This window comes from Ipomoea triloba, chromosome 5 (genome assembly GCF_003576645.1).
Source record: "Ipomoea triloba cultivar NCNSP0323 chromosome 5, ASM357664v1".
Classification (NCBI taxonomy): Eukaryota; Viridiplantae; Streptophyta; class Magnoliopsida; order Solanales; family Convolvulaceae; genus Ipomoea; species Ipomoea triloba.
The window spans coordinates 26,969,647-26,994,676 of NC_044920.1; the positions used below are offsets into that span (position 1 = coordinate 26,969,647).

Here is a 25,030-nt window from a genome sequence, read left to right on the forward strand (position 1 = left end):
TTAATGAACTTTTCGACACTTCTTTAAAATTTTCATGCACTCGTTTTAAAGCAATTATTATGCATAGAATGAGCACCCAATATTCGACCGAGTTATTTTCAATCATTAATTAGAGCGTTTGGAGATTCTGCTTTTCCCTAAAAATTTGTGCCTAGTAGGAGTACAATTGAAGAGAAGATTTGAAGGTACAGCTTCTGTACAATACAACAATCCCTGACACAAAAATCATACAGTACAATAGGATCATCCATAAGTTAAAAGGGGGTGTAACTGTAACGTTTCTCTTGCTTCTTCCCTGGTACACAAACAAGCAAGCCAACTATGCCTCTGCTTGTAAAAGATTCATTCATTCATCTTGTGTTGAGATCCAACTCTCCCCCTCCACGCCAATCGCTTTGAATACCGCCTTCTCCATTCTCTGTTTCTTCATCATTCAGAAAATCCTCCGAAGGTTCCTTTTCATCCTTCTGTGTGTTGTTACCCCAACCATTCATCATTTCTTCGTCTTTCACTTCCTGCACTTGCTCCCCACCATCATGACCCATCAGAATATTGCCGCCTCGAGGCCCAAGTGCGCTCGCTCGAATTGGTCCTCGGGACATCATCTCAGCACGCGCGTGAGATTCGGCTCGAGCCTGCTCTGCTTGAACCATAGCTGCCATTTGCATATTAGCTTCATGAGTCTCCCGCCCTGCCTTCTGCCTCATGTCCATCAATTCAGAGAACGCCAACTTCTCTTCTTGCACTAGCATCTGCTCGATTTGCAGCTTCTCCTCTGTCCGGAATTCCCCTTGTTCTCTTTTCCTCGAAATGATATTAAATGCGAGTACTTGTTTCTCAAATGTGGCAGTAAATTCAGCAACCTTTGCAGCAATGTTGTGGTCCCATTGTTGGGAGCGAGAAAGAATTTGGCCTGTTGTGTCCGAATCAAGGATTTTGTCATCTTCCTCCGCTTCATAATCCGCAACGACGTGGTAAGGGAGAAGCCTGAATAGAGGAAGGAGCTATAAAAGTTAGTCTCCAGAAGTAAATACAAACATAAGTAAAAATAAGACATGACTGCCATATAACGTATGGTGCCAAAAAATACTGCACCAAGCACCACACTCAACTGATGATGAACAAATCCATTGTATATAAATATCAACAGATTTATGAACAGATACTACATTGTAACAAAGTCAGTAGTACTCAAAAAAAAAAAATATCAACAGATTTCTAAAGCTCAAAATCTATGATTTGAGTTCTTTTTCCTGGTTAGCATCAAGACTAGACCACAAGTCCATAAAATTGTATACCTCTGTATATTGTAGTCCAAGTTGAAGCAAGGCAACAAATTATAGGAGGAACCCTATGATGCCTAAAGAAACCATGATTCAATCTATATCCTTTAGATCATTTCGGGGTGGCGGGTGTGATAATGAAGTCAGTAAAGCAGGTCAATCCCCAAATCCCAATGACCGAATAAAGTTTAGAATAGCCTGAGGCAATACAACACGCTACAGAAGGAACTGTAAACTCAGTCTAACTTAAGTAATTGAAGGGAAACAAAGAAGACAAAATTTCGCTATGCCACATAAACCTAGTGCCATTCACATAATCACACATCTTGAAATTCCTGCCCCAGTGCCAGCATCCATTCTTATATTCTCATACTTTGCAACCCAACAATTTACAGGCACTAATCACATGGAAATGCTACATAAATCTAGCCCTAATATTACTTTACCTTCAAACTACTGACAAACCAATACTATTAACAGCCCAATCTGTTCCATAATGAACACTATTAACAACCCAATGTGTTCCATAGGGAACACTATTAGCCAGCCAATTTGTACGTAGGGCACACTCATTTGCAAACCAATCAGTTCATAGGGAACAAACAACTTCAAATTGGCATAATCACACAATTGCGGGATGATAAGGGTAGTTCTATGTTCCACATAAAAATATTACTAAATACCAGTAGAAAAGCCACAGCCATGACTATTCACAAAAATATACTCGATTTCTAGCATATTTCCTTCATTTTGTCTCTACACATCACATGGACGCAGAATGAAAAAGCAATATTCCAGAGATTCAGGAAGGATAGGATACGGTAAAGGCAAATCAAATGCACGAATTAAAGAATAAAAAACGGCTACATTCAGCATTGCAAAAAACAACAACAACAAAGAACCTTTCGCAGGCGTCTTCGAGGGAAGAGAAAGGGCGCTTGAAGTCAGGATGGCATACTCGCCAGGCGTCCTGGTAAGCCATCTGCAGCTCCGCCGTATTGGAGGCCTGCGCCGGCCGATTGAGCTTCTGCTGCTGTTGCTGCTGTAGCTGTTGCTGTTGCTGTTGCGAAGGGTTCGCATTGGGGGTTTGCTGAATAGGGATCTGGAGTGCGGGATTAGGGTTAGGGCTTTGCTGATTGGGATTAGGCGTGGGATTTAGAGACTGCGATTGCTGGCGGTGGATGAAGGGTTGAGGACGAAGATGAGCGTCGATGTTGGAAGGAAAACGCGCCATGGCATCTTGCTGTTGCTGCTGCTTCTGCCGTTGGATCTGTTGCAGGAGATGCTGCTGAGCTAACGCCTTCGCCTCCTCCATTTTTGCAATTTCTTCCAAGCTTTAACTTCCAATTTCGCGACATATATATAACCCAACTCTGTGTCTGAACCGAACCTCAATGGTCATCGGACATGGGGACTTTGTGCTTTTTCCGAAAAGAAAAATTACATACTCCGACTATATTTTTTTAATCTCTGATTCAAAAAAAAAAAAAATATTATATGATAATTGTATTTTTCGTTCCTAAATTATATGATAATTGTAGAATTCGTCCTTGTTGGTTATACTTACTTTTCGCTCCAAGTGTTGGTCATACTTACTTTTCGTCTCTAAGTTATTTTTCATCTATTTACTAATAAAACATTAAAAACGGAATTTGTAATTTTAGTATAACTCAAGAATAAAAAGTAAGCACGAAAAGATAAAAAGTGCAACATCAATAATAACATAAGATAGAGCTCTGGAAGTTCTGCATTCAATTTTTCATGCAATTGTTCTCTATAAAATGAGTACCCAATATTATGTGGAAGATATATAAATATAAATGTATAGTTTAACTATCAATTTAAATTTTTAGTTGAGATAAAATATATGCTTCATTATTTACCTTGTTCAATTATAATACAAATAATATTCGTTTTTAAATTTCTGTTTATACAGTTATTACGTGTAAAATCACGTGAATATTAAATATCATTCACACACAAACTGAAAACTATGAATTTTGGATTAAAATAATTTTCCGAAATAAACTTTAGATGACATACAATACGCTATGTTCGCTCCTGACTGTCAGGAATTCAAAAAGAGTTTGCTACATCTGACTACTCACTCTACTAGGATTTATTTATATTCGTGTTTCTGTAAAATCTTCCGAGAAAGAAAATCTCAAGTGTCTGGAAAGTGGAAATTTGGCATATATTGTCCCTTGATGATGGCTCGATTTGTCATTTCTGTGTATTTACAGTGAATTTTACCATTGCCAGAAACGTTCCAAAACACGTCATTGTTTCACCAGCATGGCTTTCAGTCTCTTTTTCCTTGCAGCGTGTTTTAGTTTCTCGAATGCCACCAGCCCGACCTGCCTAACTCTCTCTCTCGACAATCCTATCCTGAAAAAGGCACGCAAGGATTCAGCGTTTACAAGTAATGAGTCCCTACACTAGGAGTCGTCTGAATGAAGCAGTTCCAGTTTTTTTCTTATTATCTGTGAAACTAAGCATCTATGAATTTATATTCTATGTGAGAAATTTGCAAATGCCATAAACATAAGCTATCCATCAGCAGCTAAGTGCGAGCTAGCATGTGTTGTTTGGATGTGAGCAAATTGCATATCTTATAAAGGCAAATGATGGGCTCTATGGATGAGAAGACTGATATCATTCTAGAAGCATGGGATATAAGGTTCTAAGACTCACCTTTTACTAATATCTTCCCAGGTAAGACACTCATTGTCCAGCCCATGGTATAATCGGATAATCTCCCTCTCCCGCTCCTTTAGTGTTGTGTGAATGAGGTTGTTTACTTCATCCTGCAAGAAAAACGCAAAGGTTAGAGAGGACACCTTTCGGCTTTCAGCAATGTTCATCATCGGTGTAGGGCAGAAGACACAAGCCACATACGAAATTTAAGTGCAAATATCTGTGTAGAAACTCATACCTTGAGTGCCCACTCATCAACTCTGTGCCATGGGTTGTTTTCCAAGTGACTGTCAGCAATATACTGCAAAGAGGATAAAATGGAGTTAAAGAAATTAAAGAACAAGAAACAAGGTCATATTGATTGGTAAGTGACAGAAAAGTACTTCAAATATATCAAGTCACCTGACTACATGTAAAATTAGTATTCAGCATTTAAATTGTATAAGAAACCATGGCACTCTCACTGCCTAGATTTTAGCAAAATGAAAACAACCAGTAGAATACAGAATTTCTGATGCCATTTGAAGGACTATTCAAACTCAAATGACGAAATCAACTAGCTAAGTTTGGACTTACACTATGAAGTGATTTTCCTGGAAGGCCATCTATAGAGGGGAAAGCTTCCCTGTCAAGAGAGAACACCTTGCTGACTGCCTGGAAGAAGAAAAGCTTTATAAGCAAAAGCTTATGAGCTAAAATTTTAAATCATCTTGGGAATATTTTGTACCTCAGTTGCATTCGTGACTTTCTTTTTCGAAATGTTAAGTGTTTCAGCAATTCTCTGATCAAGTAAGAACCCATTAATCAGAAAATGGACAACTTTGAGACATAGATCTCAGTCAATAATTTCCTTTTACAGCAAAGAATTAACATTATACAGATTTATATTACAAAAATGATTTTAAGAAATATAATTGCTCCTATTAAGTTATACAAGGACAAAAAACTTACATCAATTGATGGAGTTATCCCCTTATCTTTAAGCTTGGTTTCTGCGTTCCGGATTAGGCTCAATCTTCCATGAAGATGTTTTGGCAATCTTAACATGCTTGAGTTCTTAACTAATGCCCTGGAGATACCCTAGACAATGTATAAACTGAAATGAAACTCTCTTCATATTACTCAGATGAGCCCCTATACATATAGTACAGGGTAAAGTACATAAATTCAGAGCTTAACTTAGGGTGTGTTTGGTAACCCGTAAAATGACTTCCGGAAAATGTTTTCCGAGTTTTATGTGTTTGGCAACGTCCGGAAAATGTGGTCAACGGAAAATGTTTTCCGTTGACCAAGGAAAATCAGTTCATTTTTCCGGAAAATGACTTACGGAACTTTTTTCTGTAAATCATTTTACGGAATCGCCAGAATAGCTGTTTCGCATGTTTTCGACCAAAACCAAGCCATATCACCCATGACCATGGATCAAGGAGGTGGGGAAACGGCCGGAAACCTTTGCTACATTTTTATTATTATTATTATTTAAATACCATTATTTTAATAACTATTATAATTTTTTATATTTTAAATAAAATAATTACAATGTTTAATTACAATGTTTAATTATACAATTCTATCCATTTTTCAGAAAATGAACCAAACAAAGACAGTTTTCCATAATACATCCAAACACTGGAAATGAAACTGTTTTCCGAAAAAAATTCAATATCTATGACATTCACAAGATTCTAATATCTACAAAAGCCTTTTCTAGATGTAGAATGAGATAAGACCATACCTGACGAATCCACCAATACACATAAGTTGATAGTTTATATCCTTTTGAAGGATCAAATTTTTCTATTCCACGGAGTAGTCCAACAAGGCCACCCTACATAAGAATCAGAATTCAGAAACTAATCCATTTAAGATCTGCATTATATTTAGTAGATGTGAAGTACAACCATTTTTTAACACTTTGGTTATGGGAAATCCATTTTACCTGAATAAGGTCAGCCATTTCAGCACCCATGTTATCATATCTTTGTGCAATTGACATGACAAGACGAACATTACTCATTGCCAGCTTTTCTCGAGCCAACGAACACTCAATCATCGTTAATTTTAAATCAGTACGAGAAATCCTCAAGGAAACTGCAAGTTGCTCCTCTGAAGGATCACATCCCAGTCTATCCTTCAGCCTAAAATTTTCCATTTCATACAAACTTGGTAAGGACATTTCAAATATTTTGCAGGGGGGTATCGCATAGGTGGGAGCAAAAGCATTTTTACTTATCCTCCCAATAATATAAGAGCAATAAAAATTATTGAAATTGACATCAAAGATTTCAATCTTCTTGTGGAAAAATTAGTTACATAAACCAGAAACTATTGCAAAGCACATAGGTACTGGGTAATTACAAATTATAAAGGTAAACAAATAAAATCCAAGAACACTATGCTTCCCTTTTGCAGAAGAAAACTGGTGGTCAATGATATATTTCAATAGGATAGGATGACTATTTTAGCTTTCAAATAAAGCATCAATTATATATTCTTAAGTTCTATTTAAAAAAAATGTGCCTGGGGGGAGGAGGGGAAGAAAAGTTTTGTACCTAGACTTTTGTTCTTCTAAATAAAGGCCAAGTTTTATCATTTTTGATAGTTCCACCACCTCACCATGTGTGAGCAGCTCTTCACTTACAATTCCCTTAACGTAGCCTTTTAAACTATTCTGAAGCTGCTCCGTACCAATGATGGATCTCACTCGCTTGCTTGTATCAATTTTAGCAACAGAATTTTTTTGCTGGATAATTTGCCTCCGAGAATCTATTCTCCTCCGTCGAGCAGATGTCCCTGAACAAGTAACCTGAATGTTCTTACAGTTATTTTCCATTGTAGTGTAAGCTATTGTTGATTTCTCAGCTGACAGATTCCACTGCTTTTCCAGCATAAACTTCTGCAACAATAAGAGATCCTCCAGCTGATTTTCCTCCTCAGAGCCTTGCTTTTGAAGCTGTTTATTCCTTTGAACACATGGCTCCATGTTGAAAAGATTGGAGGCAACAGTCACATGCTCTTTTATTGCCTTGATGGATTGCATCCGCTGATTGGAGACACAACTTGTGCTATAATTGGAGGACTTCTTAGCCATGACAGTACTGTTCACAGACAGAACTTGATGGCATGGTAAGGTGTGATCGCTGCCACATGACAGCCTTTCACCAATATCAGAATAATAAAAGGAAGAGCAGATGAGCCTTTTTCCAGCACTAAGTCCAACAATGGTGGCAGTGACCATCATTTAGGCACAGTATCTAAAAAGGAAGCAGAACCACAATCATGTCACTCAATGAGAGGACAACTTCTCCACTGCCAGAAGAAATTTCTAGTTGAGCACTATGCTAAACTCCTGGTAGACAAGATACTCCTTCAACGGAGACAGCAGCAGCAGTACCAACAACAACAACAGAAGAACTGAAATACAGTCCGCTGTGGAAATTAGTAACTACTAATTGAAATTTAAATAACAAGAACACAATATATATCTCACTGTTTCCTGAAAATCATCGTTTTTTTTTTCACAAGAAGGAATGCAAGCTGAGACAGCAACAGACTACAAAGTTCCTCCCTAGATTTATCATAGATTCAATTTTCTACAGGGGAAAGACACAATTTATTAATGTGTTGTGAACTATGCTTGTAATTCTCAATTTCCAGCTCACAAAGTGACTTCTCAAGTACATCTACTTCCTCTAAGAATAGAGATGATTAGTTAGTTCTTCCATACTAACTAATCAGATGATTAGAAAGAGAGAGAGATGATTAGTTAGTTAGCTGTAGATCAATTTCAACAGAAAAAAATAACAGCAGAATGGAATGGATCGGAGTGGAATCAGCGGCCGTCGTACCTGAACTTTCCGGCGACGATGTGCGAGTGCTAACTGTGAGCTCCAAATCCAATGCTCTCCCACCGTCCACAGAGTGCAGAAAACAAGGCCGTTCGTTGTTTCGCTAAGTCCGTTGTAACTGTATCGCACCAACCATTTTTTAATTTATCTTTTTCTTTATCATATTTTTTGCTTTTTCTTTTCTTTTTTTTTTCCCCCCTCGTTTCTTTACGAATTTTGTCGTTCATATTTTAGGCCATTGGCTGATTGACTGGATCGGATATCAATTCCTACCTTGAGTGGTGCCCGTGCTGCTTCTTGCAAACTCCGCCTTCTGTACACGTGTCCCTTCTAACTTCTTTTATTATTATTTTTTTATTTTATTAAAATTAAAATATAATAAAACTATGTTAAAATTTATTTAAATTAATACTCCGACTAAGTTATTTAGTCCGTATAATTTAATTTTTTTTTTGTAATATTTAATTTAATATTAATATATAATTTAAATATTTAAATTATTAAAAATATTATTAAACACGAAAAGTTTAATTTAAAAATTAAAAAATTTACAAAAGAAAAATAAGATAAGTAAAACGAGATAGAGAAAATAAGCACTAATTCATAGAGCCCAAAATAAATAATTATGTACATTTTCTATTGACATACCATTAGATTCTCGACCATGAAGTCTTTGACCAACATGATACATAATAAATTAGTAATAACGCATTTATCAATAACCACAAAGTTAGAATAAACGCAATCTAAAAGTACTTTAAAAAAGAGTGCAGCTTGTATCAAACAAGCACATTGAACCTCAATATCGGCTATTAGTAATTATTAATAGAACATGAAAAGAAAATATTTTAATTTATAATTTCATTACTCTATTTAAATTTAAACAAATTTAATTAGAGAAGCATATCATGAGATAGAGTTGAGAGAGCACAAACACTAGAATATTCTGATAAGGTAACTAATTCCACTTCACAAACCCTTCATAAAACAGCAACCAACCACTGCTTCATATTGTCCTATTGATATATAATATCTGTTTTGTTTTTTTTTTTAATTTTCTGGATAAAAACAAGAGCAGGACATGACAAGAATGAATACTGCATAGTCCCAGGTCTTTAGAACCTGGACTTTAGTTTTACAGAGAGACTGGCCAAGTAAGAGTTGAAACAGTGACCATGAGTCCATGACCAAAGACCTCACTACACTACATTTAAAGAAGTCTTCACTCCATCAGCCATCACCAGCCAAGCCAAGCCAAGCCAAGCTTCATCCAAACCCGCCAAGCACCATTGAGGCCTGATCTAATAGTTCCCAATAAATAAAATCTTGAAGGAAACACCACCACCACCCTGTATGATAGGCCATTACCAGCCAGAGTCCAGACATATACGAGGAGCATAAGCTAGGCAACTGCAACCACATGACCGGAAGATAAAGGTGGGATCTTGAATTACATTTACACGAGCAAATATGAAGAGAGATTGATTTTGGATCCATAAGTGAAGTGCGAGAGGGCAGGTACAACCATAGTTAAAAGTGGTCTTGCCAGCTCCTATCAATATGTCCCCTATTGTTGGATACAAGCTACTTAGACCATTCTTCCATAATCTTTTCTTGCACGGGAAGTTGGTGGAATGTTTGAAGTAGAGAAGTTGCCTCTACGGCCTATAAGAGAGTGGCAGCATTTGTTTATACATCAGATACGATATCTTGCACTTTACTATTCCTTAACCAACAGGCAATATAAACTATACTGGACACAGAAACAAACTTAAAGACCAAACAGAAAATTAAGTAATTACCCCATGATGCCCCATTGGATTCAGAAGGATAATCCTCGGAGCTAAAGTTGGAATGAGGAGCATGAGCCTTATTATGGTAATCATTGCCACGAATAGCTGCCAATCTCCCTTGGTTAAACCGATGAACAGGCTGTTGTGAAAACCGGCTTGGAGAACTTTGTGCAAGGTGTGGCAGAAAATATAATGGTTTTGACATGGTGTGAGCAAACCCTCCATGTAGATCATGAGGTGAAGGATGCATTCCCACATCTCCATGAAAAACTGTTTGAACGGGAACATTTGGTCTGGTGGCAAAATACAATGAAAAAAAAGGATTTAAAGTTTTCCTTAATTCAAGTTTGTGGAGACAATTCACAATTGTTTAAAAAGATTTATAGCAATGCATAAAAGAAGAAAGAACCCAAATGCTCAGTTTCTTATCCAGAAGCATTGGTAAATAAATGACACACAACAAGATCCTCCTAATCTAAAATTTGTTGGGCTATTATCCTCCTGAATTGAGAAAATCAAGGTTTGAAATTTCAGTTTTACTGTATAAATTAGAGCAAGTTTGGTTTGAAGATGTACAGCAAATTTCATATATTTAAACTGCAACATGAATAAAAGTAATCATGGAAGTGTATTTTCCACCCAGAAATTGCAGTAAGACAACGAACCTCTGTGCTGTCAAACTGGGGGCTAAATTTGATCCATAGCTGGATCTCCTCACTCCAGTCAATTGTTCCTTGGAAATCAAAGGTTGACCAAGATTCATTGCCTTGGCAAAATCAGTAGTCATGTTGCTCATATCTGAGCTATCCTCTTGCAATAGTAACTCTTCACTGAAGAAGTGGCAAAGACAGTTATAAATGCACAAGGATATCTGTTGGAAAGAAACTGCAAAATTCTTTCTGAATAGGTTACTTTATTTAATGTCTGCTATTTTGTTTTTCATTTATTATTTTCAAGAACCTAGGCTATAGACTATAGTGCAAAGCTAGCACATTAAAGTTACGGTTACTTTGTCAAAAGATGGTAAGAAACATATGCATTCAGTTTGAAGCCCTTCAAAATGGGGTTTCTACCAAAGAAAAGTCAAGCACAAGTATTATGCTTAATAAGAGCACTTTGTTTCGTTTGGGACTATCAAGTTAATAGTGGGAGAATTGAGGAACATCAATGCTTTGGCAAAGATCTTAATAAAATATAAAATAAAAGGGGGGGAATCATATTATGCCACATTGACTCTGGTCCACTATGCTTTCTATCATCACACTAATGAGTAGCAATAATCACAACTATGAGTAATATCCATACTTTAGTGTCCATTGATGATGAAATAAATATTCACTACTAAATGTTTTTTGCCTTTTGCTTGAAAACTTTATATTGTTGTGCAAGTTTCCTTATCATCACCAGTGGGATCTCAAGGGCAGTTGAAGAGCCATAGTCCCATACTTATCACGTCCTAAATTAAGAGTTATGAATATAAGCTCTTTTATGTATTTCTCTAGCCTATAGATAATTACATGCTCCACAGTAGAATGTAGATACTAGGCTCTTGTAACTCATTTTATCATGTTATCCTGATCCATCTTATCACTTTCTACTCTAGCACCCAAGTTTCAACCTTTCCTGTGGGTGGTGGCTCCTTGACACCCAACAGTCCTTCCAACTTATTATCTCTTGACACCTTTAAATTAAAGGTCAACTGCTTAAATGGTTACCAAAAACTTGGTGCATAGGGTCCATAATTTACCAATTTCCTCAAGAAGAAAAAGAACTATTGTAAAGCATAGATGCCATGAATTTGGAAACATGAATTAACATATTTGTACAGCAGAATATTGATCATACACAATTGAAAAACCATAGCCTCTTTTACCTGTAGTTTGGATCCCAGTCTCCAGGATCAGGCAATGAAGTACTAGCCTCAGGTTTTTCATGCCTACTCCCTTGAAGGTGCATAAGTTGTGTGTGGGAACCATGTCTTGCTGCACCTGTGATGTTATGAGCAGCAGAGTTACCAACAGCTAGACCACTAGCTCCTTGCTGCCTCCAGGCAGTGGGGTTTGAGTTGGGCTGTAGATGCAATAAAGAACCACCTGAAATAGGAGAGTTGGGCAAGCTAGAGTTATTACTATCTGTAGGCTGTGCTTGCCATTGAGAGGATGATGAACTTTCTTGAGATTGCAAACTTCCATGGTATCCCCATCCTTTTCTTCTGTTATACTGGCTACCTGCTGCCATTTTTCCTAAGGGTGATCCATGACAGCTTCCCCTTGCAGGGGAAGTAGGACCATACTGCCCAGGAGAACCAGCTGAAATCTGATTATACATACTGGGAGGAGTAAACTGTGAGGGACTAGTTCCAAGTGACATAGGAACAAAGTTTCCGGGACTGACACCAAGTCCATTCCCATGAGGAAGATGCATAAACCTCCTTGTGTCTGGGCTGCTTCCAAGAATTGAGGAACCATTCTGTGCACAAAGATGCATCCCAGATGGCCCAGCTGGGGAATAATATGCATGTAAATTACTACTATCACCATAGCTTCCATAACTGCTTCCAAGGCCACCACCATCATTGTAACTGCCATGGCTTCCTAAGCTACCATAACTACCTATATGTGTATATGGAGCAACATGATAATGCTGACTGTTGGGGACTGCAACTCGGTTCCTGCCAGAAATCTGCATTGTTTAGTAATAAAAATTAATGAGATAAGGCGTATTTTATGTCCATCAAAAGGAGAAGTTGAAAGTGTTAATGAATCACCACCACTCCCCTATTGCAAAAAAAAAAAAAAGGACCCATCCATCCACAAAAAGCAAAGGCATATTTATATTTGAAAAGCAGCTTGCTCACATTAGGAGAGAGTCCAGCAGCAAACCAATGACCTCCAGCTGGGTGATGGTCCACCTTTACATTTTGAGAAACAGGCTGTAGAATATGAGAGCAAAATTTTAATGAGGTTTGATTCTATTTCTCCACATCTCTCAATCTTCATATGGCAGTAGTTACCAAAAGAAGGTCAACCTATACAAATCATTATACATATTACAAGAAAAAAGTAATGAACAAAATGACAACTCTAGAATCTCAATTCCTTAATCATTTTCTCTCCTTTTTTTTTCTTTTTTTTTTTTTTATGGTTTTGATTTTGAATAGTTTTCTTCCCAGCAGGGGTGGATCCAAAAAGTTTGTTCTATAGGGGCAATGTAAGAATAATATTTTAATACACACACAGACATGAGCACATAAATAGAAATGCAATGACAGAAACAATCATATCATAATACATTACAATTTTTTTATATGCGTTTTTGGGGCAAATGAGTAGAAATCCAAGGTAATCGTCCTTTCAAAGCCCTCTTAAAATGGAAACACTGGAAGTCCACAAGAAATCTCCCACTCACCATCCGAGGGGTTTCTGGTGCAGGTTGGTAAGGATGTGTAAAAGGCTCCCCGGTTACAAAAGGATGCTTTGAAGCCTGCATCAAATGAACTTAAAATTATGAAATCAATGAAACTAGAGTTACATGGAGAAAGGCAAACTATAGCAGTTATGACAGTTTTGTCTGAAGGAAAAGCTTAACCAAAAAAATTGACTAGAAACAAGTATATCAAAAGTAAGAAGGAAAGCACGTCATTGTACCCATTTAATTCAAGGATTTTTCATTAAGAAATTTAAAAATTTTTATCATGACAAGCATACACACAACACTAAAGTACAATATCTGCACCAAAAATTTGATACAAAGAGAATAGCTTCCCTCAAAATTTGATAATTAAATCTTGACCAACAATGCAACATAATAAAATACACATCCAATGAATTTATTTTTATCATAACCACCAGATGCATACAAATGTTCTTGGAATTTTTAGCTACTAGCCTACTCCAATCATTGTGTGAATACATTTTGATTTAAGTACATAGTGGCATAGTGCAAAAAGATTTGGATGAATTAAACCTACAGATTGTTCTGCCCACACCAAATTCAGGGAGAACAAAAGTTTTATATGATTCCATTGCCCAAAAACAGAGTTTCTTCCATTAACCTTCAATTTAATTACCATTTCAAGCATGCAGACTCCTTCAATAAAAAGAAAGGCACAAGTATAGATGTTTAATATTTGGGTGTTATTCTATAAGCACATCCTCCCCAACTAAAGAAGACAGCTGATAAAATGAAACGAGTTAGAATAAATTTCAAAGGGGTTGTAAATCCTATTCATAAATTGAAACATATTTTATTAGAGAGTTTTGCTTTTTCAGTGTAAAAAAGATCCTAGGTTGGTATAGAGGTAGTGAGCAATGAAGCTCCATCCATAATTGATCTTCTGTAACACTTTGTAAGCACAAAATATTTATTTAATAAATAAAATAACTTGAGATTTGTGAATGAAATGAAATTAGGGAAAGTCCATCATGACATATTGAAATCGTGAAAAGTTTATAACTCATGCGACATAGTATTAAAATGAATTAATTATATGCACTTTGCACTAAGGGGAATTTGAAATTATCCAAGTGACCTATATTGAGTATGAATGTATAACTTAGCACAGAACACTCCACCATCATGTGTCTTGGGTATACCATTCATGAACCATCCTTTCAACTTACAATATAGAAGCCATATTCTAATTAAGTAAGCCTGGAGAAATTGGGTGTGCATGTGGGTGGGGAAAGGGGAACGGAGTCCAGGGTGCACTATAGAAGCTTGATGTTTAAGATTTTGAGGACTGTAAATATTTAGCTTTGAAGTAATCAACAATAAAATGATTATATGAGATGCTATTTAGTGAAAAAAAAAAAAAAAAAAGTCTGTACGGTACTATTCACAGGTGGAAATTAGGTGACCTGCAAAGGCGACCACCGTTTTGCCGGATCAAACTCAACAAGTCCCCTCAAGAAATCAATCAGTGCTAACCGAATTTGGTTCTCTATAACAATTTCAAGATACAGTAGAATGTCAGCATAATTGTCCAAAACTGTATAAACCACATTCATCAGAAAATCCTAAATGCTAAAGTTGTGTTAACCTTTAAGTAAAGAATCTAAACGCTGACCTTTAATAATATCTTCCTCTGGTAAATTCTTCTTGTAAGGGTATTTTCTCACAATTGCTTCAAGGTTCATATGATTGAAATACTCCTTCCCTATTACAGGCTTTTTCAGCTCTCTCTGAAAAAAAGGCAAAAGGAGATTATAAATTTTTAAGGGTATAATGCTTTCTAGAAAAGAATTATTGCAGCAACTTGAATTATTAAAAAGAAATAAATGATGGTAAGGAAGTCATTAATACATAATTAAAGGAAAAGTTTATCTGGTTCATACACTTATGTGGTACCAAACATCATGGTGACCACAAAAAGGAAGAGATTATTAGCCCATTAGTTATTTCTTACCCCGTAGGTTTAAAAATATTTATCACTTTTTAGTTTATTAGATGTGAAAATATCAGCTGGATAAAAAGTTAATCTAGTGCTTGTTTGGCCTAGCTTCGTTCGAGGCTTATCTACTGGAAGAAGGGAAAATAAAATAACCCTATTTCAAGAAGCAATAAGCTGGACCAAACAAGCTCCTAGTCATAGATAGGTACGAAGTACTGCTATTACCAAATTAGCTCACTTCTGTTTACAGAACACAATGAGGTAAACATGAAAAAGGCCACCGGATAGAAATTTAAAGCATGAAAAGATTTTTAGCATCTCGCCAATACTTTTCGATTTCAATTCTTGAAGCCAATGGGATGAGAAAATTAAAACCTAGCCAAATCTGAAACATACTAATACATACATCTGTGACTGTGTATTGGGAGAACAAGAGCATAAGAATGCAATGAGAGATGGCTCAATAAAAGTACTCACAGCTTCATATTCCTCTTCAGTCAAAGCTTGGTATATGCTACTACATCTATTCATAGTATGTTGGCTGCTCTCTTCATAGCTAACACTCCCAACGCATTTGAAGAACTTGCTAGTATTTTTGGCTTCCTTCAGTATATAATCAGGGGGTTGACCACTGCAAGAAGAACAAGGTTTCATTCACGCAGGTAATGTCAATGACTAAATAAATACCTCAACAAATTATCATTACAGCAAAATGATGACTGGGATTTGATGGCGGTGATGACAAAAATGAAGCAAGTATAAACAAATTATCATCATGTTAAGTTGAAATAAGAATTTTATTAAAAAATAACATAGAAAAGATGAAAGTAGCAGTCAAAAAAATATTGGTGACAAGTATCAACTTGGTCAGTTAAGAGAGAGAAGGAAAGGAGAGGAATTTAATAAGCTGGTCATTTTAAATTCTATCAAGCTGTGCATACTTTGAATCTAACAGCCACACAAATCATAATGACCTTATTTATAAGAAATAAAATGCTATTAACTCAATGAAGTCTGCTGTAAAGTTACATGTCTACATTTTTCCTCCTGTCATAATAATATAATATACCATAAAAAACATTATGTTTTCTAAAAGCGTAATGCTAGAGACCCCTAATATTTTCTCCCTCCAATCCATCCCTCATGATGTGGTAGCATCTAACTGATAACTAAATTCTATTTTGAATTAGTGGTAGGGTCAACCAATTCATAGCACCCAATCAATGAATGCCACATCAAGAGGGAAAATATTGGAGGTGAAATTTAAGAGGGGAAGAAAGCATTTACCTTTCTAAAAATGCCATTTTATAAACTAATGAACAAAAAAAAAAAAAGTGAAAAACAGTGTTCGATTAAAAATTGTTGAAGAAGAACGTAAGAAAGTGAGAGAAACAAGTAAATATTGCAATGAATTCAAATGAGAGCTTTTATAAACAACTGCAATAATAAGCATTGTGATACTGGAAGCAGCAATTATCTTGAAGTATATGAATGTACAAGTACATAGGGCACCATCAAATTGAAAGAATAAGAGTAAGGTCTTTTGAGATATTGAACAGCATACCCTAGTATTTTGATCATCCTCTTCAGAAGATCAAATTCAGAAGCTCCTGGGAACAATGGAAGTCCCAGAAACAACTCAGCCACTATGCAGCCAAATGACCACATGTCAATGGCAGTAGTATATCTAAGAAAGGATTAAGGTTACAACAAAAATAAATAATTAAATAAACTTGAAATGCAACTCTCAAGTAATTAGGCAAAAATAAATACAGCAAACGTTTTGTTAAGAAAGCCTATTAGACTTTTTTGAAATAGAAAGCTATTAGACTAAGTCTTAGACTTGTTTCAAGAGCCCAAACACATTGAATTGAACAAATATTGCCAGAATAACCAACCAAGCAAGAGTTTTCCTCGTACCAAAATCTGTGGCAATAAAAATTCAAGCATATTATGCTGCAGCGGAAATAAACAAATGAAGACATAGTGTTTTTCAACAAGAGTCAAGGATACTGATACCCAAGTAGAACTTCAGGTGACCGATAGTACCGACTCTGCATAAGGGAAAATCATCATCAATCAAGACTCTTTGGCATAACAAAATTATATTATCAATCAGCAAGATAGAAACAGAAACCTGAATATAGGAGTATACAGTTCGATCTTCCATGCATGCTGATCCAAAGTCTATTATTTTCACTTCAGCAGGCTTTACTCTGCCAATATCATGTTTGAACACTAGAATTTGAAAATGGAAGACACTAAAAATAGCATATTATCAAGCCAAGCTCATCAGCACAACAGCTCACCTTGTGCATAACAGAATGTTCTCAGGCTTCAGATCACAATGGATTATACCAGCGTCTTTCATAAGAGCTAATCCACATAAGATCTATTGAAATAATACCAAAAAAAAAGGAACTGTCAGATACTTTATTAGTTCAGATCCATTGTCATTCAAACCAAAGAGTTCATTACCTGCTTTGAAAACAACTGAACAATACTTAATGACAATCCCCTAAAATGATTCAACTTTATAAGCTCATACCTATATGAAAAAAGTTAACACCATACAATCACTTAATCAGTAATAACAATATCAGTGAAAGTATTAGTATAGTAAACTATGTAATTAGATTAAGCAACTAATCTTGCTTAATCCAGCAACTTACAAATTAGTATCTAGCAGTTCAAAAGCAATGCACAAGTGTCTTTGATACACAAAGTAATCATAAATGCGAACTATATGATGCTTATCCTCAGGATCAAACTTCTTATTCAACTGCACAAAAAGAGTTGATTGTAAATAAATGACGATATCCAGATGAACTTCATTGCTAAGGCAATCAAATCAAGAAAACCAGCAGCAGGAGTTTCTTACTGTTGTCAGGATAGAAACTTCAACAAGTGCTTGTTGATAATATGCTGGTTGGTTTTTGATGACTTTCACAGCAAGAAAACTATTTGTTTCTGCAACCCAGCATTTAGCAACCTGCCCAAAGGTACCATGCCCAAGAATTTCTTTGACAATGTACCTACAGATAAAAAATGCTCGAGTTTGTTACAACTACACCAACAAATGTTTTGCTAACATGAAATTTGCATTGACCTATTTTTCATGACTCAAGAATTTCCCGGGCCAATTGATCATTTCTCAATGTCGTTTATTGGTATTGAAAGTTGCTAATAATCTTTACAAAATGCCTAGGTGCATATATATACCAAGAAAAATAATTTTTCTTCACAAAAATTAATTCAACTTAATATCATATTAAAAGATGCCTAAAAGTTCTCATTCAAATGACAGATTTAAACAAATAATTTCAGTTGTTTGTTTTTTCTCATGGATGACTTGTTTGCTCTGTAATGAAAGCAGAGAGAAAGAAATCAAAGCAAATAGATTTATGCAAATGAGTATGCATACTGAGGTGTAAACTAAAGAGACAAGTGAAAACTACATAAACTTGCAGTACTAAGCACTTGTCTAATTCTCATAATCATTACCACAATCTATTTGTATCCGTTGATAGCACACAAGATTTATAGTGTGACATAGACAGGGATATACAATAAAAATTAGTAAATAAGCAAGAATTACAGACCTTCTTTGAGTATCTAAATTGGCCAACTCAAGATTGCAAAACAGAATGAGGTCTGAATTAGCATTATCATGGCCGTCATTCAACACTCCAGCAGAAGGGGTTGTAAGGAATCTCTTTGGATTCAATTCCTCTGAATATTGGAACTGAGGATTGCATATGCGGTATGTTTCAACAATGTCCTTGGTTAATCTTGTCACCAACTGCAAAGTTGAATCCATAGTGTCATCACAAGGACCGTATATTTTATATACTTTCATTCTACAATACAACATGCAATTAGGCCCAGAAATCGGTTCATACGCCTAATATCCATCCACTATCAAATACAGTAGGTGAATTGAAAGGATAGACAGCAGCTGATTATCATAGGCCTGATTCTATTAAATACAAGGAGAATTAATAAGAAGATGCGTGCCAAACTTTTAGCCAGCAAACATCAACTGATTCAACTCCTTACAAGTCATGGGAATCACAAGGAATTCCAGGAAGCCACAATATGTGCCATACCTTCAGTATCTAGTTAGGAGGTAAATGTAGATTCTATGATATACATATGTTGGTACAATTGCATTATTTTTCTAATTTGCAGGAAAATGGCATGCTCCTCTAGATTTCTCTTGTTACTTAAATATGTAATGTATAAGTGTACCGTGCTCTTTTTTATAAATGTATTGCTTAAATATGTAATGTATAAGTGTACCGTGCTCTTTTTTATAAATGTAATTGATGAACATGCAAAACCATGTAATGTATTATCAAGGAACCAATAGTCACTCAGAAACTAAACCTTACTGTCACAAAAGAGGAGGAAAGAACAAAATTTTAAATAAATAACGCATAACGAGAATAAGCCAAATAGAATGTTTACTCCACCGGTTTGTTATGAAATTGGTAGCAGGGCTCTTTTCTAAACCACTTCAGGATGAGCAAGACAGGAAATGGAAGGGGGAAAAAAAGGTAAGAAAAAGGTTTGTAAATTACTAAAGAGCAAGAGAGCAAACATAAAATGAGGCACCAATGACACTTGTCTAGAACTATTAGTCTTCAATACAACAACTAACTAATAAAAATAGCAATAGTAGAAATAATAATATCAATAACCATAATGAGAGTTATCATGATATGTAATTAATGGCAACCATAGAGAAAATGCAGGCCCACAGAAAATTCCTGCTTTAGCTCAAGACACACAGACAAGAACCCAAAATGAGAGTAAAGAGCTTAAGAAGTACTCACAGGTCTTCTAACAACCACCCGCAAGCTTTTGGGCTTATCATCCCGAACACATTTTGAAAATGGAATGAAGGCAAGTTGGCTAGGACGCCATGGTGTAGTGGCCGGTGCCACAGATGATGCTAGGGAGGAGCTACTTTGGGGCACTGATTCCGACAGCTTACATTGTTTCCCATCCTCAGAACTGGTACTAGCCTCATCCATTAATATAAAAATCTACTTTAGAAGCAATACAAGTTACCCAAAGCTGAAAACTATCCAAGGCAGTAGATCATTTGGCACCCCACCATAAGGGTGTTAATCTTCTGGAAATCTCGAAAATGATTCACCGGAAGATTCTAATCCCATCCTCATCCACGCCCAATTCCCTCTATAAACAATTACTGCTCTTCAATGTTAGATCCATCCCAAGTGGACCAGCTATCTCTTTATTGTATCTATCTGGATTGAGATTCTTCTCCGGTGGAAACAATCAGAATACTACTAAAACGACAAAAGATCAATTTTTTTCTAGAAACCTAATCGGATAACAACAAATACAGAAACCGATCAAATTTTACCGAAAATACACACAAACACAAAAATAAACAGCAAAAAAATGATAGAAAATACAACCGACGAAGAGGATTCGAATCGATGAAATTGAAGATGGACTGGATTTAAGTGTCTGCTTCAGAGAGGGAGAACACTATAATTTCCAGAGCCACCGTCGATGCTTCTCCGAATAGGATTTTTCAGTTTTGTTGTTTTTCTTCTCATCCAAATGGGCAAAACCCGCATACATCATAGAAGCTCCGGCAATTTTTTTCTTTCCTTTTCCTAATTTTCCTCCTAATAGCATTTCTGCCCCCCAAAGTCTTTAAACCTTTACGGTTGCCCCTAATCCGGGCCACTTTTAGTCGCATTGAAATCGCGCATTGCCTAATTAAATAAATGTTTAAAAAATAGAATTATAAAAATATAAGAATATATGAGAAATATAAAATTATAATAAAATTATAAATTTGTAAAATAAAAATAAATGTAATATACAAGTTATTACATTGAAAAATCTCTCATGAAAGTAGTCAAATTTTTTATACGTATTATAATTTTTCTCATAATTTTCTAATCTCTAATATATTACATTTTGATTTAAAAGTATTACAGTACATATTTCATAAAAATGTCATATTTTTTCTCATAAGTAAATGTTCAACTCCTAAATATTACGTAATACATTTTAATTTAGAAGTATTGCATTTATTCTCGTTATACTTTTCCTTATGAAACAAACAATTTGTTATTTATTAGTTATATACTTTTCCTTATGAAACAAACAATTTGTTATTTATTAGTATCTGATGATGTGGTAAATACACCATGATAGTTGTATTTGAATAGTATGATTGTATGAATGTGCTTGTTAGTTTAAGTGGTTGAGCTCGTAAAAAATGGCAATGGGTCATAGAGTCCCAAGTTGATTATGGATAGGTGGAAATGCCCCCCAAAAGTCCCCCTGTTCAATGTTGTATTTATAAGAGCGTGGAGGGAGCACATGTCGCCCCCGCATGCCTGCCACATGTTCCACATGCATTCAGTGGGATCGACGGCCACATGAGTTGGTCCACATATCTTGAAATGCCCGACATCCCTAAGATGATGGGACTACTCACAATGTCGCTCCGTGATTCTTGTTCTTGGGCACAAAAGTCGAGCTTGACCAAAGGTTAGGTTTCACTACAACATACATAATTAGCCATGGATTCATGTCTGCGCTCGGGGTCGGGTTGTTGCGTATGATAAGGTTGGGCGGGATTGGAAACCGCTCATCATGGGCCAAGAGGTATGTGACCACCAAATGTGGGTGAGTCTATACGCCCATGGTATATTCCCTATCAGTATTAAATAAATTTTTAATAAAAAAATTTATAAAAAAGAGTTAATTATCGAAATAGTCATTTAACTATAACAAAGTTACCAATTTAGTTCTTGACCTTTTTTTTTTAATGGGCATAATTAATTTATCAACTTTAAAAATCTTAATCAATTTAGTCATTCTTTTGTTTAATCGTCAGACGTCTGTTTAATTTGAGGGTATTGCTGAAATTTCACATGGCTTCTCGACCTACTCAAGACCAAATTCGTAATTTTGCTATAGTCGATGAACAATTTCGATGATTAACTCTTTAGTTTATTAAGAAATGAAATGATGCATGTGATGTGAAATTCCAACAATACCCTCGAATTAAACATATTTCCGATGTTGACATAATTGAAGCTTTTCAAAGTTGAAGACTTAATTAGGTAAAAAAAAAGTAGGTAATGATCAAATTGGTAATTTGTCTATTGTGTGTGTGTATAATCAATATAATAGTGAAATTTGTAAAATTAAAAAAAATGCACCCAAAAAATGTAAATGTACAAGTTAATATAAATAATAGTGCTATCAATTTAAATGGGAAGTAAAATAAAATAAAGAATGGTAAAAACGAAAAGAATTTATAGTGTACGTACAGGTACTAAGCACAATATATATAAGTTAAAATTGCAATTGGTTACACCAACACAGTACAACTTATATCATCATTAGCTTTGATATAATTTTAGATGCACATATAGTAATAGTAGTCCAGTAATGTGTAAAATGTAATGTTTATGAAGCTAATCATAACTTAAGATAACCTAACATTCATTTGACCAAATGTCATACTCCGTATTATATATATGTGCGTGTGTGTTTTCCATTCATGAGCAATGGTTAAATAATAATTGTTGCCATTATTTTAGTTACTAATTTTTCTAAATGCATGACATGCAAATAACTGTGTGATGACGATTATTTATAGTATATTTTACTTGATACTTCGACCCATTTTGTGCATAAAATGTTTCAAATCACGTGTACATTGAGAACACTACTATGAATGTTGATTACACCTTTAATTACAAAACTCATTCTATAATAAAATAAGGGTTTCATCTCCTTATTCTTCGACCGCTTCCCCAACTATTAATAATCATTCCCATCCACCTACAATCAAACATGTAAAATATTTTCACCAAAATCCATTATCATTACAAGTATTTGATACTCATTTCAATCCTGATTTTCACGTGTGAACCTGCAAACACATCATAGGTGTCATTTCATTACTACATGCATTTAATTGCTCAACTCAGTCATTTCATGACCACAGTTGAACTGTTAAACAAAATCTTTTATAAGAGGGATCATCATTCCATATATATGCAGATTAGTTGTATGAATGAGATGATTGTTTTCTGCCCATAAATGCCAACCATCATTGAGACATAGTCTAATTGATTATAGAAATAAAAGAAACCTTCGATCTTACGGGTCCATCATTCCGCGTGATCATCAGTCCATAGCATCCATTGCAACCTGCTCATCACACCGTGAATGCATTATATGGTAAATACTTCCCATTTTTATATTCAATATTTCATGTTTTCATTGTTTTATGTAACAAAAAAACACTTGATTGTACAATAATTTACTACTACTTTTTGCAAAATTGAATACGATAAGGGGGCTAAATTATTTGAGGTACGAGTACGACTTTTTATATTATTATAATTGTTGAAGTATAAGTTTTTTCCCTTCATCAATACTTCAGTAGCTAATTCCGTATAGTTGTTATTATAAATTAATTTATATAATATTATTATTACTACCTCCAACCGAGAGTTTGAAGTGCAACTGATTGTATATTATTTTGTTTAATATATATTTAATACACGAATAATGTATTTTTAATATATTAAAAATGCACTTTTAATTATGGTCCACACAATAATTTGCTGTAATGCAAAATCCCCTAATAGCTTTCTTAACCCTCCTATTTCCTATCAATGCTCAACCATTGGCTATTCTGTTCACATACTCTCCCTCTCAATCTAAAAACATTGCGTTATGCTTTTTGACCAAAACAAGATATATGAAAATTAAATCTATCATTTGTGTTTATAATAAAATAGAATTCTATTTATAATGTTGAAAATTTGAATTATGTGATGAATTGCAATTTACTATCTATCAAATATTTTTCTCTAAACAAAATTAATTTGACAACAAAACAATTAAAACACTATAAATGATCGAGAAGAACATAATTTTATGTATTTAATTATGATATATTATTCATATAAAATTATTTAATTATAATTAATAAATGATAAATGTTTATGAACATCTATCGCTCATAAATTACACTAATATTAGACTAATACACAAGAGGGTCAGGAAATTGACCTTACTAATATGTCTATTAGTTGGCATTTAGACACTTAAGCTAAAGGTTTGTTAATAAAAAATGCAAACTTTTATACATTAGATGCTCAATGGGACTAGATCCAAATCATCCAATACATTATTGATAGTATAAAATACATATAGAAGAATTGTTTTAAAATGATAATTTCAATACTTGTATTATTTTATTCAAATAATGAATACAATATTTTAGCAGATTTTATTAAAGTGCCATAAAAAACGAAAGATTAGGCTAAATTTTATATTTAGTAATTTTTAATTTATCAACATAAATTAAAAAATAATTACAAATGTTTTTTTCGGTCAAGGAAAAATGCATAATAAAACTGTCGTGCCAAGTGGTCAATACGGGTCAACCGTTAGGTAACAAAAGTAATCAAAATTGTACATTTGTACTAAAGTATAATAAAATTGACATAAAATTGTCGAATTTTAAAAATGTTTGTTCAACTTGTACCAAACTACCAAAGACTTGGTCAAAGTACTGGTAATGCACAACTATTTGAATTGTTTTTCATCAACGTCAATCCATAAGCATAACAATGTTTCATTAATTGAAAGACCAATGTCTAATTTTAAAAAATAGTTACTCAAGTTCAATCATACAATATTACTTACTATTTACCAATTAAGAACAAATTAAACGGTTTATACAAACAAATTATTTAAATTCTTATATTGTATATATGTGTACAATTTGAAAATAATTGTTGCATGATAGGTTTTTCAAATAATATTTGATCGAAACTTGGTTAAATTAGTCCGACATTTCAAATGTAGCTGCAAGTTCATATTAGGTTAAAAACAATGCCTCTATATTTTGCTCCTTATTTACATGTCACATATATTTAAAATTTTAAATTGATAAATTAACATTCAATATTTCAACAAATCTTATTTAATTTA

The 25,030-nt window shown here is 34.7% G+C and overlaps 3 protein-coding genes across 3 annotated transcripts; all 3 read right to left on the reverse strand.

Annotated features, from left to right (window-relative positions):
* Positions 1–69: 69 nt before the first annotated feature.
* Positions 70–2,707, reverse strand: LOC116020952 (putative mediator of RNA polymerase II transcription subunit 12). Its single transcript, XM_031261524.1, has 2 exons — positions 2,186–2,707; positions 70–987 (listed from the first exon to the last, which is right to left on the reverse strand). Exons 1-2 carry the CDS (start codon positions 2,596–2,598, stop codon positions 351–353), a joined length of 1,050 nt encoding a protein of 349 aa, XP_031117384.1. The 5' UTR covers positions 2,599–2,707; the 3' UTR covers positions 70–350.
* Positions 2,708–3,268: 561 nt separating this feature from the next.
* On the reverse strand, positions 3,269–8,027 carry LOC116020117 (RNA polymerase sigma factor sigA-like). The gene is made up of 10 exons (XM_031260604.1): positions 7,829–8,027; positions 6,533–7,394; positions 5,920–6,118; positions 5,716–5,808; positions 4,932–5,060; positions 4,708–4,761; positions 4,557–4,634; positions 4,219–4,281; positions 3,978–4,090; positions 3,269–3,671 (listed from the first exon to the last, which is right to left on the reverse strand). The coding sequence occupies exons 2-10, from the start codon at positions 7,219–7,221 to the stop codon at positions 3,563–3,565; spliced, it is 1,527 nt and encodes a 508-aa protein (XP_031116464.1). The 5' UTR covers positions 7,222–7,394; positions 7,829–8,027; the 3' UTR covers positions 3,269–3,562.
* Positions 8,028–8,750: 723 nt separating this feature from the next.
* Positions 8,751–20,638, reverse strand: LOC116018822 (dual specificity protein kinase YAK1 homolog). Its single transcript, XM_031258826.1, has 18 exons — positions 19,852–20,638; positions 18,616–18,815; positions 17,895–18,048; positions 17,686–17,795; positions 17,492–17,561; positions 17,323–17,405; positions 17,151–17,229; positions 17,027–17,067; positions 16,578–16,700; positions 15,491–15,644; positions 14,690–14,804; positions 14,481–14,563; positions 13,030–13,104; positions 12,479–12,553; positions 11,495–12,303; positions 10,287–10,451; positions 9,631–9,914; positions 8,751–9,493 (listed from the first exon to the last, which is right to left on the reverse strand). The coding sequence occupies exons 1-18, from the start codon at positions 20,050–20,052 to the stop codon at positions 9,417–9,419; spliced, it is 2,898 nt and encodes a 965-aa protein (XP_031114686.1). The 5' UTR covers positions 20,053–20,638; the 3' UTR covers positions 8,751–9,416.
* Positions 20,639–25,030: the final 4,392 nt, after the last annotated feature.

Coding starts and splice junctions, on each gene's coding strand:
- LOC116020952 (XM_031261524.1), bottom strand. CDS start 2,598: ATGGAGGAGGCGAAGGCGTTAGCTCAGCAGCATCTCCTGCAACAGATC. Junction 988..2,185: donor CTCGAAGACGCCTGCGAAAG/GTTCTTTGTTGT, acceptor TCCTCTATTCAG/GCTTCTCCCTTACCACGTCG.
- LOC116020117 (XM_031260604.1), bottom strand. CDS start 7,221: ATGATGGTCACTGCCACCATTGTTGGACTTAGTGCTGGAAAAAGGCTC. Junction 6,119..6,532: donor TTAGAAGAACAAAAGTCTAG/GTACAAAACTTT, acceptor GGAAAATTTTAG/GCTGAAGGATAGACTGGGAT. Junction 5,061..5,715: donor TGTATTGGTGGATTCGTCAG/GTATGGTCTTAT, acceptor TACATTGTCTAG/GGTATCTCCAGGGCATTAGT.
- LOC116018822 (XM_031258826.1), bottom strand. CDS start 20,052: ATGGATGAGGCTAGTACCAGTTCTGAGGATGGGAAACAATGTAAGCTG. Junction 17,068..17,150: donor CTGTATACTCCTATATTCAG/GTTTCTGTTTCT, acceptor TCCCTTATGCAG/AGTCGGTACTATCGGTCACC. Junction 13,105..14,480: donor AACGGTGGTCGCCTTTGCAG/GTCACCTAATTT, acceptor CATTTGATGCAG/GCTTCAAAGCATCCTTTTGT.